General features: G+C 43.9%; 1 protein-coding gene across 2 annotated transcripts in view; it reads left to right on the top strand.

Annotated features, from left to right (window-relative positions):
• Window positions 1–17,142, top strand: part of MTR (5-methyltetrahydrofolate-homocysteine methyltransferase) — a 106,586-nt gene that overhangs the window by 70,922 nt on the left and 18,522 nt on the right. For both annotated transcript variants that reach the window (XM_043596217.1, XM_043596216.1), the window contains exons 23-25: window positions 6,897–6,964; window positions 7,550–7,670; window positions 14,844–14,925. In XM_043596217.1, the coding sequence (XP_043452152.1) occupies window positions 6,897–6,964; window positions 7,550–7,670; window positions 14,844–14,925 (271 nt within the window). The remainder of the gene's footprint in view (window positions 1–6,896; window positions 6,965–7,549; window positions 7,671–14,843; window positions 14,926–17,142) is intronic.

Raw genomic sequence — 17,142 nt, 5'->3', positions numbered from 1 at the left:
GATAAGGGGTTTCCTTCCTGAAATCTACAAGATATCTCTGCTCTGGTCTCACCTTTTCAAACCTGATGTCGTTGGTTTCTGTTTGCATTCATCATAATTAGTCAGCATTGAATTCAGCTTACAAATGTTTATAGATCGTCTGCTATAGACCACACATTGCACTAGAGACACCAAAATGATTTAGTTGACTTCTCTCAAGAAACTCAAGAAATTTACTATTTATGAGGCTAAATAGCCAGGTACCTATACAGTTGTGATTGTGGTCCAGAAACTATTGAAAAAAAGCAGCTTGTAGGTAAACTTCTTAAAGCAAATCTTGAGATATTTATTGTCATGAGTTTATAATTTTTTATTTTCAGAAAATGGATAAGTAGCCAAAAGAATCACACTAGGAATGTTTTTTCCTCCAGTTAAAGACGTTTTAAGAGGCCGGGGAGAACTGTGGCATTTCTCCAGGGTGCTGCTCCAGCTGAATGTCAGCATCTGTGAAACCTGCTTATTAAACCCGAGGCTTTCCTCCAGCACATCCAGTTCCTCTGTCCTGTGCATTGAAGGGGTGCTTGTCTTTGCTCATAAGTCTAACTGGAGAAACATCTGCTAGTGAAACTGTAATTATTCCTTTTATAAAAACATGAGTGAACATACAAACCTTTTCTATCACGACAGACGCCCTCTTGGGTCTTGTGTCTCTTAACACGTGGCCCCCTGATCAGTTTAATTTTATGGTGTTAGCTAGTAGGCAAGTGCCCCCCGCCATCTACCTTATGTAGTTAAATGTATACTTTTGCTGAGCCTCCAGGTTCTAGGCTGGATCTGGAGTGAACCACGCAGCTAGTGAGTGAGTCTAGCAAACCATCCAGAACCGAATCTTAAGGCAGCTTTCTAGTTCCAGGCTCATTGTCATCGATGCAGAAAATCTCATAAGGTGGTAAGGATTTTTTTCTTTTTGAAGGGAAAAGAAGTCAAGAGGACTAAAGATGATAGTTCTGTCCAGACAGAGAACATTTTTATGGGGATGATGCATTAGATTCTGTGATCTAGTAGAACATGTAAATTTGAGAATTTGAATAGACCTGAGGGATAGATCCACCAAGAGGCCACTAATACCTAACATTTGGTTACCACTTCACAAATGAGCTAGTGCTTTTACATCACTGATTTTTCTGTTTTCTGTCTTCTTTTCCTGATGGCTTTCTTTTCCTTTCTTTTCTTCCTTCCTTCCTTATGGTTTTGATCCTGTTCTGCCTGCTTCAATTATTGTCTTTCTCATTTTACAGACGAGGAAACTGAGGCTTAGAGAAGTTCAGGAGTTTCTTCATGGTCACACAGCCAGCAAGTGGCAAGCCATATACTCAGGGCTTCTGATTCCAAAAGGGAGGACTCTGCTCTCTCAGTTTATCTTCCACTATTGATTATAAAGTTAAACAACTTTAATGTTTAATGTTAACATTCTAGTTAAATTCCTCTTAAGTAATATAAAGTATTTAAAAATGTTTTTTGATCAGATAGTACCTGAAAATGGATTTTAAATAGGCTCCTTAATAATTTTTATATAAAAAGAAAATGTGGGAGCACCTGGGTGGCTCATTTGGTTGAGTGTCTGACTCTTGATTTCGGCTCAGGTCATGATCTCACGATTTGTGGGTTCAAGCCCTGCATCAGGCTCTGCGCTGACAGCATGGAGCCTGCTTGGGAGTCTGTCTCTCCCTCTCTCTTTGCCCCTCCCTGCTTGTGCTCCCTCTTTCAAAATAAACAAACATTTTTAAAAAATGCACACTGGTAAAGCACAGGTAAACACACACTGTAAACACAGTTAATGCACATTGTTTGTGTAAGAAAAAGTAGGATATGCCAGCAGAAAATTTAAAATTAGATATCCTATATTTGGGTGCCTGGATCGGTCAGTCGGTTAAGTGTCCAACTTCGGCTCAGGTCATGATCTCATGGTTCCTGACTTTGAGCCTCACGTTGGGCTCTGTGCTAGCTGTGTTAGCACAGGTCAGAGCCTGGAGCCTGCTTTGGATTTTGTGTGTCCCCCCTCCCCCCAGCCTGCCCCTCCCCTGCTTGTGCACTGTCTCACTCCGTCTCTCAAAAATAAATAAATGTTAAAAAAAATTAAACATAAAATAAAATTAGATATCCTATATCTAGTACTTTAAAAATATGGATCTGGCGAATCAGATAATAATAACAGAGGCCTGTTTATATTTAACCAGTTGTTGCTAATCTGTCTAGTATGAGTAAAAATTAAGCAATATACAGATGGCTATAAATGAAATACTTTCAAACTGAATAATATTAGAGTGTTCAGTTGAGTGAGAAAAATGACTAAGTCAAGGGCAGACTAGTCCAGTCCTATGCTCCACACATGCCCACTAGATAATTATTCAGAGATTTTCAAGCTGATATGTATATATAGGTGTGGGGGGGTGTTACACAGTTTTCCTGGTTTATTGAGATGTAATTGACCTAAAACATTGTATAAGTTTAAGGTGTACAACGTATTGGTTTGGTACACTTACATACTGCAGTGTGATTACTGCCATAGTGTTAGCCAACAGCACTTTCACTTCATATAGTTACCGTTTCTGTTTTTATGGTGACAGCATTTCATCCACATCCTGGCCAACACTTGTTACCACGCGGCTTTCTGATAACAGCCATTCTAGCACATTTGAGGTGATATCATTTTGGGTTTGATTGGCATTTCCCGGATGATGAGTGATGCTGAGCGTCTTCTGATCTACGCTGCTGGCCCTTCAGATGTCTTCTTTGGAAAAATAGCTATTCGGTTCCTCTGCCCAACTTGTTATATTTGAAAGGGAGACTTTCCAGAATTTGTCTCATTCATTGTTTTAAAAAAGGAGAAATGGAAACAGACACTGTCAGCACCGCGTAAGCACAGATTGGAGACTTTGGCTGGGGACTGCAGAGTGGTTGGGTGCTTCCATCTAGTGGTAGCGTGTGTGAATTGCAGGATCAGAGACAAATGTCATCTTCAGTTCTCTTCAAGAGACAGCAAATGTGAAGCATTTGATGATGGATGCAGGTGCATGGCTTTGATTTTCCTTTTTAATTTCTGTAGAGAGTAAAAGGGACTTCTTATCTATTATAATATCGTATGTATTCTCATCTAGTATTGGATGCCTTTGCTAAAGCATCGAGTGCAGCTTACATTTTTTTTTTCTGAATTAAAAGCCCAAAGTAAATGCTTGTGTTTAAAGCTCTCTTATAAACACTTTGGAAAGAGGATTCCTAAAATCAGCATTTTCCCATAACATTAATTTTTTATTCTCTGTAGTCTCTCCTGTGGCATAATATAAGAATGTGGATTAGAAGAGGCCTGTGGACATGGGCACATGGCTTCAATTGAAGAAACCAGGGGAAACCAGGGGGAATGGAGATGTATGTGGGGGAAACAGGAAGTTGCAGTAAAGCAGAGGGACAGTGGAAAGGGATGGCGGGAAGAATGGCAGCAGCCATAGAAGGCCCCCCCTCCCCCCCCAACTCTTCAGGTCATTTCCTTCAGCTGAAGTTCCCCAGGGCCAGCTGGTTCATCATTCTGGACCTTTAGTGCCAGTCTCTGTGTAGACTACCCTCTTTTTTCCTTCATTGAGCTAATACCTACTTACTTTTTTCAAGATTCAGCCCAGGTATCCCCCCTCCTCGGATGCTTCTAATGGTCATCAGTTTAGGTGACAACACTCCACGAATGTCACACGGTATGCATATTCCGAACCTGCCAATACTTTCTCAGCCCAGATGTGTGGGGAACATCCCTTTTCCCTTGAGGGTGGGGCTGGGGGCGGCCTCTGTCTGGGCTTGCTTGTCCCTGATGGTGAGCAACCACCTCTATGCATCTCAGGGCTGTAAGTATTACTCTCTGTGCCTGGAAGGTCAGGAAGTACGCCCCCGATGAATGATCTGTTTGACTGTTTCCCAGTATTCTTAAGACAGGCTAATAAATTGGAAGTTGAACTTGTGTCCCAGTCGCCTCGCCCACTGTTTTCAGAACTCTTCTTTCCTCACTCGTCATGGGTTTTCTCTCTTTTGCTGATTTTTTCTTCTCTGTGCGACCCCCAAATAGGGAAGTGCTCCAGGGCTCAGGCTTTGGACCTCTTCTGTGTCCTGCCACCCACAGTGGTGCTTCTCAGACTGTCATGTGTCTTCCCCTCCCCTGGGGGTCTTGTTAAAAGACCCGATGAAAGTAGGTCTGGACCCAAGGCTCTGAGTTTCCAGGGGGCACATCCAGGCCAACAAGGCCCGGGACGGCCTTATCTCATCCAGTCTCGTGACTTTCTAACACCTTGGTGCCAGGTGCCAGGTTCTGTCTCCAGCATGGACCCCTCACCAGAACTCCAGACTCACGTATCCAGTCGGCTACCTGAGAGCTCCATTTGGATATCTAAAGAAATCTCAAACCTGGTATTTTGAAAATTTCACTAGTTGCCCCCCTTAAGATGCCCTCTCTGACCTCTGTGCCTACAGTTTCCCCCTTTCCACATTTCTGTCCAGCCACAGGGTCTCCTCAATGTCCTCAAACAAAGCAAGCATGTGTAAGATGTTCCCGAAGGACACACTGCTTAAAACAAGAAAAAGGAATGAGAGCAAGTTGATTCTCGCCATCAGACTGATGATTTGTAATTGAATTTTGAAAATACCATATGACGTTGAACACAGCTTTGAAATGTATGCCGTCTTGTCTCGATTTAAAAAGCAGTACGCTATTGTACTTAATTTTGTATGCAACAGTCTATATTTAGTCCTAGTTTAACAAAAGGTGTAGTTACCAGCCTTTCCTAATTTGCTAAAAACAAAAACGTGGCGTCATCTCACTGTTGTTAGGACCTGCCGTCCCACATCAGTAAAACGCAGAGCATTTACTCTCTGCTGGGTTAGTGCCGACAAAGCTGAGCGTAGTTACCGTTGATTTGAAATTGTCTTGCTTTTTACTGGGGATTCATATGGGCCAGTTTTTTTCTTTTCTTTTCTTTTCAAGTAACGATGGGAGCAAGCTAGAAAGTGAGTATAAAAAGATACATAGTGAGAAGCAAGACTCCTTCCTGTCAGGCATCCCCTCTGACCAGATGATGGTGTGTCCAGTAGTAGTTCGTTGATTTTCTTTTTTTTTAAATACTTTGCCTGTTTTATTAAAAAAATTTTTTTTAAATGTTTATTTTTGAGGGAGACAGAGTGCAAGTAAAGGAGGGGCAGAGAGAGAGGGTGACACAGGATCTGAAGCAGGCTCCAGGCTCTGAGCTGTCGGCACAGAGCCCGACATGGGGCTCGAACTCACGAACTGTGAGATCATGACCTGAGCTGAAGTCAGATGCTTAACCAACTGAGCCATCCAGGTGCCCCCAATTATTTTGCCTATTTTAATTGTTGACATTATGAAAGAGGTGAAAATCATGCTGTGAAATGCATACTCATGATGAAATTAAATTGTAAAAATGACCACCATGATGGGTGCTTTCTAAATCTCGAATAGAGGAGTCGTACATGGAACGTTGTCCAGGGTGGGAATCCTCTTGAGTTCAGAAAGCGCCTCCTCTATCAATTGGAGCCCCTCCAGTCTTACTGTGTTCCCACAAAGCGGGCCCCTGCACTTCTGCTCCGTGCCCGCCCTCCATCTTGTATGTGGCCCTCAAGCCCTCGGGTCAGCTTTTCCTTTGAGTCTCTTACCCTGTCTCCCTCAGTGATTTGCTCCCTGGTTCTGTCTCCCTCTCCCGTGACTCAGTAACCAGATTCTCATATTGTCCGCTTTCCGTGAGCAGGAACCGACCTTCCTGATGGTCCTTCACATTGGCTTCCAGCTAGTCTCTCCTGTTCAGTAGGTGTTTACTGAGTGAACTTGCCCAGTGTTTTTATTGGCCTCAATGGCCAAGAGAATGGGTTTTGGTGTCAGATCGTGGTTCTTGTCCCAAATCTAGTGCTAATTAGTTGTGTGGACAAAGTTGCTTAATGTCTCTGGGCCCTTCTTCAGTAAAATGGAACCCATGGTGGTACTTGCCTCCTGGAGCCGCTTTGAAGGTAGAATGGGATTGATGATGCAAAAAGCTCAGCATGGTGGAGACGGCCCACGTGTCCACTGACCGGCGAGCGAATAGGCAGAACGTGTGTGTCCATTGTGCTAAGTGCAATAAGCCAGATATAAGGACAAATGATGTATGAGTCCACTTACACAAATGTCTAGAGTTGGCAGATTCACAGGGACCACTGGGAATGGGGAACTGTTGCCAGATGATTAGAGTTGCTATTTGGGGAGATGACCGGGTATTGTGATGGTTGCACAGCACTGTGACTGACTCTGATTAGGGCCGCTGAATTTTAAACTTAATCGTTAGAAGGGCACATGGTATTTTATGTATTTTACTAGAGCTTAAAAAAAATAATAACGTAGGGGTACCTGGGTGGCTCAGTCGGTTAAGCATCTGACTCTTGATCTCGGCTCAGGTCATGATCTCACAGTCCATGAGTTCAAACTCTGCACTGGGTTCTGTGCTGATGGTGTGGAGCCTGCTTGGGATTCTCTCTCCTTCTCGGTGCCCCTCACCAGCTTGTTGTCTCTCTCTCTCTCTCTCTCTCTCTCTCTCAACATAAATAAATAAACTTAAAAAAATAATGTAGTATGCCAAAAATAACTGAACCATGTATTTTGAATGGGTGAGTTTTATGCTGTATGAATTGTATGTCAATAAAGCTGCTTTAAAAATCTTAGCCTGGCACCCGGCCTGTGGCAAGTACCTAATAAATGGTAGTTGTAGTTGTCATTGTCCACCCTTAGTGAGTCACTGTGATTCCAATTTCCATTAGAGGGGTATTTGATGGCTAAGTAAGGCTTTGTCTCTCTTGGCTTCTCCCCAACTTTCTCACCTCTCATTTCTGTACCTCAGAGTTATTGATTTAGGGGTCATGACTCCCTGCGACAAGATACTGAAGGCTGCCGTCGAGCACAAAGCAGGTACTGTGCCTCAGACTTCTGGGCCCTCCGAGTGTCCTTTCCCCCGTGTCTGTCTGTCAGTAAGTGGTGATGCCCCAGCCTATCCAACAGGTGCCAGCTCCTGGGGGGGGTGGGGGCCTGCTTTCATTGTCATTGATGGTGGGGGTCGAATCAGTGAATAGGTGACTTTGAAACTCCTTGCAGCTTGGAAGATGGGGAATGAAATGGGCTTCTTATTACAGGGTTGCATTAGATTTTTTCCTCCACATCTCATCGTTTCATCGTTTTTAATGTTTCTTCAGACACCGTGACACGTCCAAGTCTGGGAAATCATGAACAATGTATTTTATTTGCATGGCTTCCCCCAACTGTGGAAAGTACACTGTTGTAACGTTAAGTTACAAATCCCATTTATTATGCAAAGCAAACAAATAGTAAATCGAAGCTCCCCAGTCAGGAGAGACGTCTTAGAATTAGAAATGGGGAGTCGATGTTAGTTAGGTCTCACGGTCTTTATTACAGAGTTGCTAAAATGAGTCTTCCATACTTCTCTGCTTTTGTCTCATCTTCATCCTCACTGTCCTTTCTTCTTTTTTGAAATACTAGATATAATAGGCCTGTCAGGACTCATCACTCCTTCCCTGGATGAAATGATTTTTGTTGCCAAGGAAATGGAGAGGTTGGCTATAAAGATTCCGTTGTTGATTGGAGGGGCGACCACATCGAGGTAAGTCATGCTAATGAGCTCCTTGCTGTCCTTTAAATTCATTTAAATGCCAGTGTTTACAAACAGTGATGAAACCTGGGTTGTTTTTTATTATGCTTAGCTCATCGGCTCCTTGTTCTATAAGCTCACGAGCTTTCAGTCTTCACTTGGACCAGAGCCTGGGCCAGGACACTTCTGCAGCACGCTGTAGGAAACTTCCTCTGTGATCTCCCCGCCCTTTGCCTTTTTTGGGATTCCTTTGGCTTGTCATTGTCTTTTCCTTAATCCTCTCCCCTCCCATTCAGTTCCTGAGATTTCTGTTAAACTCTCCTCTTGAAATCAAGCCAGGTGGAGAAGGTGTATTTTTTGGCACAAAGACATTTCTTGAACTTTAGCCCACTCTCTGTCTTGAAGCAGGTGTCTGATTGAGTAATTACAGGTTCCCTTGAAGAAACTCCAACCTGGAAATAGTTGAGGCAGAAGGCCAGCCTAGCAAGAACGAATCAGAGAATCACCTTGGGAAGTTGTTTCCGAAAGGGGGAACCTTTTGAGAACCTTTGGATTAAACAGTTTAAAGAGGAGAAAGTTCTAAGTTGGTCACATGGCCATTACAGAGTTTGTCAGATTTTTTCCTGAGGGTCATGATCATAATGATGTTTGGGGGGAAATATGTTAATTATGGGCACTGTTAGACTTTTTATGACATATTCTTTATGCCCCATACTGTTTACTTTGGCAGGGAATAATGCCCAGGGGGAACACTGAACTTGATCCTACACTAGAAATGACTGTGCACTAAGCCGGGTTTTCCAGAAAAACAGAATCTGTAGGTTGTGTATATATATTTTCTTTATGTAGATTTTATATATCACTTTGTATTATATTATTAATATAATACGTACACAGAGAGATGTATTTTAAGAAATTGGCTCATGTGATTGGGGGGCCTGGGAAGACTGACATCTGCAGGGCAGGCCAGAGGGCTGGAGTCCAGGCAAGAGCAGATGTTGCAGTCTTGATTCCAAAGGCTACATGGAGGCAGAATTCCTTCTTTCTCAGAGGACGTGAGTCTTTCCTCTTAAGGTCTTCAATTGATTGGACGAGGCCCACCCACATTGTGGAGCATAATCTGCTTCACTCCAAGTTTGCTGACTTTTTTTTTTAAGTCTATTTTTATTTATTTTGAAATAAGTAAGTGGGGGAGAGGCAGAGAGAAAGGGTGAGAGAGAAAGAATCCCAAGCAGGCTCTGCACTGTCAGCCCAGAGCCTGATGTGGGGCTTGAACCCACAAACTGTGAGATCATGATCTGAGCCAAAACCAAGAGTCAGACACTTAACTGACTGAGCCACCCAGGCACCCCAAAGCCTGCTGGTTTAAATGTTAATCACATCTAAGAATCATCTTTACAGAAACATCTAGATTGGTGTATGACCAAAAACTAGATCATGTGGCCTGGCCAAATTGACACATAAAGTTAACCATCCTCCCATTTATAATCTGAATGGATTATTTTCACAAGTAGTAACAGTGTTATATGTCATCTATTCACTAAGTACTTTTCATGCTTGAAGGACTTAATAAGGTGGCTGTTGTCGCTCACCTTGGAAAGCTGAGTTTGTTTTTCCCACCAAGGACTTACCCACTAGGATGTGTGGCAGATTATTCTCCAGGCATGTGACCAACCGTTGATAGCTGGAGTTTCAATGAGCATAGTCTTGGGTAATTGATTATTTTAACGTGAATATTCATTAGCTTAGTAAAGAGAATGATAAGAGAACTCACAGACCTTTATGAGCATGAAATGCTTTTGGGATCATGGTTGTAAAACAGAATAAATAAATATTTAAAGAAGCAGATGTAACGAAACGTATTATGAGCTAGGTAAATGTGATGTGCAAATTGGAACATTACAAAATAGTCCATTCTGTTATATCTCTTACCAAGTAAAAGCCACCAGATTAAAGAGGTTTTAAAAAAAAAAAAAATATCCAGAGGCAACATAACTACTTTCCTAAGATCCATCATAAGCAGAATTAGCCATCAGTGCCTCCTCACAGTTATAAGCTGGGATATCAAGTCAGAATTCATCAGATTGGAAGTCACCCACTGTCTCTCTGTGCGGTTGCACAGTTTCTGTTCTCGGGGTCTGGGGAAGGGCGCTGGGACAGCTGGGTCCCCTGACCTGCCAGAGTTCCTTCTTCTCTTTACAAGGTCTGCCTTCTCTGGTTCTGTTCTCTTCCATGCCTGTTGCTGTTTCCAGGAAATTACTTGGAAAATAAAAGCTAGTGGCAGTCCTGCCAGATAACCATTCCCTTCTCCATTGCGGTGCCAGAAACGCCTGTGCAGAATAGATTTCCTGTGCAATCTCTCCGAGCCTGGTGTAACCCTCCCCCCTTCTGACTCCGTTCTAAAGTAGTGACAGTGGGTGAGGCCTCACTTAACGGTGCTTAATCAGGCCCTCATATTTGAGTAAGCCCTTTGACTGAAATGTAGCAGGCATACAGAAAAGTGCACAGATCACAGATACACAACTTGATGAACGTTTACAGAAATGAACCCCCGGTAATATTGCACTCTGGGAACTTTGCTGGGTGCCCCCACCCAGTCATCCTTTACGACAGAAGTAACCACTGCCCTGTCACCGTAGGTTGGTTCTGCCCGCGTTTCGGCTTCATATAAATGGAGTCCTGTGGCGTGTACTGTCTTGTGTGCAGTGTTCTACCTGGGAGGCCCAAAGCAGCGGTTACAGTGGTTGCTGTTCCATTGTGGTGCAATATTCCGTCGTATAATACACTGTGGCTTAGTCATCCATGTGACTGTTGGCGGGTATTCGGTTTTTCCAGTTTGGGGCTGTTTGGAAGAATGCCACTTGCTGGGTCATACGCACGTGATCATTGGCGTTAGACGTTGCTGGGTAGTTTTCCAAAGGGATCATATTAATTTACACTCCCACCGGCAATTATGAGAGTTCCAGTTATTCCACACCTTTTTCAATTTTATCCATTTTAGTAGGTATGTAATAACATCTTGGTATGGTTTTCCTTTGTATTTTCTTGCTGATTAATGATGCTGAGTACCTTTTCATGTGTATGTTGGCTGTTAATCTTGTTTTTGGCTGTAAGTTGGCTTTTTTGTTGGCTGTAAGTCTTTTTTTTTTTTTTTTTAATTGGGTATTCTGCCTCTTTTCTTACTGACTTATACATGTTTTTTGTTTATATTGGACGCAAGCCCTTTATTAGAAATATATATTGCAAGTGGATTCTTCCATTATGGCTTGCCTTTTGCTATCTTAGTTGTATTTTTAAATAACAAAGTTTTTAATTTTCATGAAGTCTGATTTATCAGTCTCTTCCTTTACAGTTAGTGCTTTTTGCATCTCTGTAAGATGCCGTCTACTCCTGGGAGAGTCAGCTTTGCTAGAAGGCGTTCAGAGTTTGAATGTCTCAGAAGCCCTCTGAGAGCCCTTATTATTGCCTCCTGTAGACCTGTTGAGAGCTCAGCAGTGTTCGGTTTTTTCCTTTGCTAACTGTTATTTGAGCAGATGGCAGCTCAGGACTTCCAAGTTGTCATGAAAGATGATAAGGAGGTAGAACTCCATGGCTCTTCCAGATCTCAGTGGCCTGTGGTGGCGTGATAGAATTAGAATTGTACTCCCAAGACATTCACAGTGAGCCTTAAGGCTGTCTGATGGATCCTTGGAGAAGCCAAAAGGACTGTACCGATTAGGGGTCATGTGGGCACGGAAATAGGCCCAGAGTTCCCTTTTGAACCCGTAGCTGTAAGAGAATGGAAAACCGAACGTTCTCCTGTCTGTAATGCGTATGGTTTTGTATCACAAACTGGAATGGCAATCTGGCCCTGTTAGCTACATACCTTCTCAAAGACACAAGTGTGGCAGTTAGCTTTTCTAAGTGGTTTAGAGCCAATAACTGCAAAGTGTCTTTTTCAGTTATTTTTTGTGAGTAATGGAGAATTCAGAAGGAATTCAGTGCCCAGAAATAGAGGTAATTTTCTGAACTTAAATATTTTTTAATTGTTAGGAGGGAAGATGCTGAGTGATATAACTGTACTGTTTTCCTCTTTGAGTTGGCTGCAGGGAAGTTCGAAGCTCAGGCCTGGGTGGTGTAGGATTTCAGGGACCCGACTTCTCCGTCTGACCCACTGCTCAGTGTTCGTGCCTTTATTTCCTCTCTCGTTTTTCTCACCAAATTCTAAGGTTTTATTTCTTATTTATTTGTGTGTGTGTATGTGTGTGTGTGTGTGTGTGTGTGATGCTGCATTTAGGTAAAACATTTTAATTCTGGAAGGATAAGGCATGAAATAAATGCTTGGAGTACTTGTTCTTTTTCAGTGCTTTTCAAAAAGACCTTCTAAAGTTAACCCTGTCGTGCCCATTTGGCAAGTATGGGAGGCGACTAACTGGGTCCCCGGCATTGGGGAATGACTTAGCAGAGCCAGATTTGAGACTGAGCCTCAGGGGGCTAGCCCCGTGTTGTTGGTTTGTAGGAGGGCAGGAGGGATTCCAACATTATATATCTTTTCAGACTTCAGACAGAAGTCTGCCTCCAACTGGAGAGGGCCGCATAAATGGAAGCTTAGGAGAAAGTAGAATCAATATCATACCGTTTTATAAGGAAACCAAAAGTACTCTTGATGGCCAAGCAAGCACAGATTTAATGGCTGTCCTCATTTGGCTTTGTCATTTTTTTATGCTGGAAAGCAACACTTTGCTTTTATGTGGTGGTGGTAGTGTTTTTAAAAAGTGGAACCCATTAGTTTCTTCTTGGTACCCTTGTCCAGAGATCACCAGTGTGAGAATGGCCGGAATTGCACAGAGAACGCTTGGATGCTTAATAAATACTAACTATGTTGACTTGAAGGTTTAAAACTGTACTGGTTCTCTTTAAGAGAAATGTCAACTAAGTCACATTAGGCTTAGTGTTTCCTAGAGGAACTCCATGCAGAATATACATTGAGGTACATTTGTGTGCTTGAAGAACTGATCACCTAAAGAAGAGGAAGCAAACATAGTCTCACTTATATTCTGTTGTCAAACTGGAAGTAGTTTCTTCTTTAAAATTTCCTGGGGCGCCTGGGTGGCTCAGTCAGTTGAGCATCTGACTTCAGCGCAGGTCATGATCTTGCGGTTTGTGGGTTCGATCCCTACATCGGTCTCTGTGCTGACAGCTCAGAGCTTGGAGCCTATTTCAGATTCCATGTCTCCCTCTCTCTGCCCATCTCCTGCTTGCGTGTGTGCTCTCTCTCTCTCAAAAATAAACATTAAAAAACAATTTTTTTTAAATTAAAAAAACAAAAGTATTCCTACTATTTGAAAATCTACCCCTGGCGTGCCTGGGCAGCTCAGTAGGTTAAGCGTTCAACTTTGTCTCAGGCCCATGAGTTCAAGCCCTGCGTCGGGCTCTGTGCTGACAGCTCAGAGCCTGGAGCCTGTTTCAGATTCTGTGTCTCCCTCTCTCTCTGACCCTCCCCCATTCATGCTCTCTCTCTGTCTCAAAAATAAATAAACATTAAAAAAAAAACTTAAAAAAAAGAAAATCTTCCCTTTGTAGAATACCAAAGATATTTTCAAATCTTTGGTCCCTGGGCATGCAGCGGACACAAAACACTCCCTCGGGACGCAGTGGAGTTGGCGTGGCTGCTTCAGGACTACGGTCTGGTTCTCCCTGCTGCTCTGCGCCCCAGCGCCCGACTCTGGAAGAGTCTCTTGCACTCAGTGGCTTAAGCCTGCACTTCCATTTGATGGCTCACTTCCTGTGACTTCCGGCTTCTGTCCCTTGCTTCCTGTCTGTGTGTGGAGATACTTGCACAAAGGGGACAGGTGAAATGTCAGTCTTGTCTGTCTCACCGCAAATGAATTTTTAGTCATCCCTCAGAAGTCTATTAAAAACACGCACATACATCAGTCTTCTCATATCCTCTTGGTTTTAAAAATTTCCTCAGTAGTCCACGCTTACTATTAGAACACATCAGACACTTCAGAGGAACGTAAAGTAAAATTTATTCTCTCCCTTCCCGTTCTCCGTTCCACCTCCAGCCGCTGTGTAACCAGTGTTGACATCTGATGTGTATCTGGTTTTGGGTAAATGTACGGAAACTCCTATGTAAGGTTGGAGGGTTAGGGTGGGTTGAGGGTGGTAGTGTGGTTTTTAAAACACAAACGTACTGTTTGGTATTTTGTTGTTTCCCCACATAGTAGCATAGTCTGGACATTCTTCCCAAATGAAATGCATTTGGGCCGAGGGGGAGAATGTGAAAGCATCTGACGCGGGGAGGAGCTGCCTTGGGGGCGAACGTGGGTCCAGCAAAGACCGACAGGGATGGCCCCCTCCCTGCCCGTCCTGGGGGAAGTATGGCTGCCGCCCTTGACGCGGCACTGCGGCCTGTGCTCAGGGCCCTGGTTTAACCGCAGTCGGGAGGGCACGCGGGTCCATCCTCACCCCTCACGTAGTGGGCCGTGTTCTGTGAGGAAAGAGCGGGTGTGTACCCTGTGCGGTAAGACTGAGTCTCCAGAGACGGCTTACCGCGTACTTCAGTCAGGTCGTCTCAAGGACTGAAGCGTGTTCCTCACCGCTGATGTTCCCGAGTCTGGCAGGAGGGGTTTGGGGCCGAGCCGACGTTAGTAGAAGACTGTTGCTGCTTATGCCTCTCGGTTCCTTCGTGCCAAATTTATTCAGGGTCCGGGGCCCCTTATTACAAGTGCGAGGTGGGGTCAGGGCTGAAGAGCGTGGCCGGTGCGTCCTGGGCCCGCCGCCTTGGGTCTGGTTTCCCGGGCGCCCTGGCTGCCACCCCAGCTCATTTGGGGGAGGAAACGCAGTCTGACCTGTATGGCAGCCAAGGGCAGTCACCTGGGCTGGTGAGCTCCCTCGGTTCAGGCAGGCTGATAATGAGTGCGGCGTCACGGTCTCATTCCCAAGGGCAGAGAGCTGAGGACAGGGTCTTCCGTGTTTTGTCAGATTTCTCGTAGCCTGAGCCGACAGACCCATGTCTTCTCCCCTTGGATTCCCCGTCTTAGGGTGGGGAGGAAGTCAGTCTTGTTTTACGAGGGACACGTGAAGTTCGTTCTCTGGAAAGCACCCTGTGGAAACACGTTGTCTCTGATGGTTCCAAATGGGGGTCATGTGGGAGCTGTCAGCACTGATGGATATGTTTTTCTTTCTGACCCCTCTTTTTAGAACCCACACGGCAGTTAAAATAGCTCCAAGATACAGTGCGCCTGTCATCCACGTCCTGGACGCGTCCAAGAGTGTGGTGGTGGTAAGTGTGGGGCCTTCCATTATTTCCGCTACGTAAGGAGAGGAGAAAAGATTGTGTTCTGAATAAGGGGTATTTCCCAAGACGGTCTTTTATTTTTGTCCAGTTCTACTAAAATATGTGAAAGAATGTGCGAGAGCTTGTTAGGATGGTGTCACTGTGGTCGTCTGCACTGCTGGAGGGGGGCCAGGTGAGTGTGTCCTGTGCCTTCAGAGACCGCGTCCGAGTCACCGAGAAGCCCTGCCAGGATCCCTGTGACCTCGACACCAACCCAGAGGGAGAGAGATTTCAGCCACTTAACGTATATTTACAAGTGTGAACATACATTGTCTTAACTCCATGCCAAGGCTAGAAGGAATGTGGGATTTTTTAAACGACCTGTTTCCAGATAGAAAGACATTTAATCTGGAATGGGCCGGTTGGCCCTACCCAAAGAGAGAACGTTCTCTAGATGTTCACAATCCAGAATAATAGATTCTTCTTCTCGGTGAATGTAATAAACCACTTTCCTGAGTGGTCTTTTAGGTTTTTCTCTGTCACTGAAGCCTAATGTCCTCTCTCGTTACATGTTTCGTTATTTTCATTGACTAAGAGGACATAATAGCTGGAGGGAATCTGAACGACCATGTGGTCCAGTGGTTTCCAAGTTTGTTTTAGTGACAGAAAGCTTGTCTTCCAGCGATGTCTTACTTGGAAGCTCAGTACAGTATGAGTTAGAGCAGCCCCTCCTATCCGTCACCCCACACCTAGTTCTTGAAAGAGCACAATTTGAAAATTGCTAGTCTATGGGGGCGCCTGGGTTGGTTGAGTATCTGACTCGCTTTCGGCTCAGGTCGTGATCTCACAGTTTGAACTCGAGCCCCACGTCAGGCTCTGTGCTGACAGTGTGGAGCCTGCTTGGGATTCTCTCTCTGCCCCTCCCCCGCTCATGCTGTCTCTGTCTCTCTCATGTAAATAAATAAAAACTTAAAAAAACACAACCAAACCCGCTAATCTAGTCCAGCCTTCACATTTGTAGGCGAGGAGGGTTACCAAGGAGGGTCTGGGGATTTGTGAAACTATCAGGTGACATGGTGCAGCCCGAAGCTCGGGTGGCCACATTGCCTGAACTGTTTTCCAAAGACATCCTTCCAGATCTGTGAATTTATTTATATGGAGGTTGTACAATAATTGCTAACTTTATTAAAAATCGACAGTGTGCCAGACACTGTGGTGAGTGCTTTCCCTGGATTTTTAATTTAATCTCCATGAAGCAGATACTCTCATTATCCATGTTTAGAGTAGAGGAAACAGGCACAGAGAGGTTAGCACCTGTCTTGAGGCCACACGTCCATCAAGCGGTAGGGTAGGGCGTGAAGGCCGGTGGTCTTACTCTCTGCTGCACGAAATGTGCTCCCATTAATGTTCAGTGATTCTTATTAAAAAGAATACAATCATTGGCTCCCAGGCGGCTGAGTCTGTTGAGCATCCAGCCTTTTTTTTTTTTTAAGAGAATTATTGTTGTTTAGTTTCTATTTTTAAATTGTTATAAACTTTAATTATTTAATAATTAGCGTGAATAATTTAATATTCATGCATCCTCTTCTGTGAACTGTCAAATCTTACTGACCTCCTTATGGATATTTATAAACACTCTATATACATGACTCTGTACTTTTAATACTGTATGCTTCTTTTGTAGAAAGAGTTTTCTTTTTCTTTTTCTTTTTATTTCTGTTTTGAATTTACATCCAAACTAGTTAGCATAGAGTGCAACAATGATTTCAGGATTAGATTCCTTAATGCCCCTTACCCAATTAGCCCAGCCCCTCCCACAACCCCTCCAATAACCCTCTGTTTGTTCTCCATATTTAAGAGTCTCTTATGTTTTGTCCCTCTCCCTGTTTTTATAATATTTTTCTTCCCTTCCCTTATGTTCATCTGTTCTGGAGCATCCAACTCTTGATTTCGGCTCAGGTCATGATCTCGGGGTCGTGGGATTCAGCCCCATGTTGGGCTCTGAGCTGGGCCTGGAATAAGATATATTCTCTCTCACTCTCTTGCTTTCTCTCTCCCCTCCTTCCCCCTGCCCCTCCTCTGCTTGCACTTTCTCTCTCTCAAAAAAGAAAAAAAAAAAGATACGGTTAAATCAGACTGGAATCATAAAGTCACATTTTTATTTACTCTTGACGTAAACTAATGTGTAAATAAAGTAGGTGTCTCCAAGTTAGTTTCAGGACA

Source organism: Prionailurus bengalensis, chromosome D2, assembly GCF_016509475.1.
Source record: "Prionailurus bengalensis isolate Pbe53 chromosome D2, Fcat_Pben_1.1_paternal_pri, whole genome shotgun sequence".
In the NCBI taxonomy this organism is placed as follows: domain Eukaryota; kingdom Metazoa; phylum Chordata; class Mammalia; order Carnivora; family Felidae; genus Prionailurus; species Prionailurus bengalensis.
Note: the sequence above shows the minus strand (reverse complement) of the source record. Positions and strands in the feature narration are given on the sequence as shown.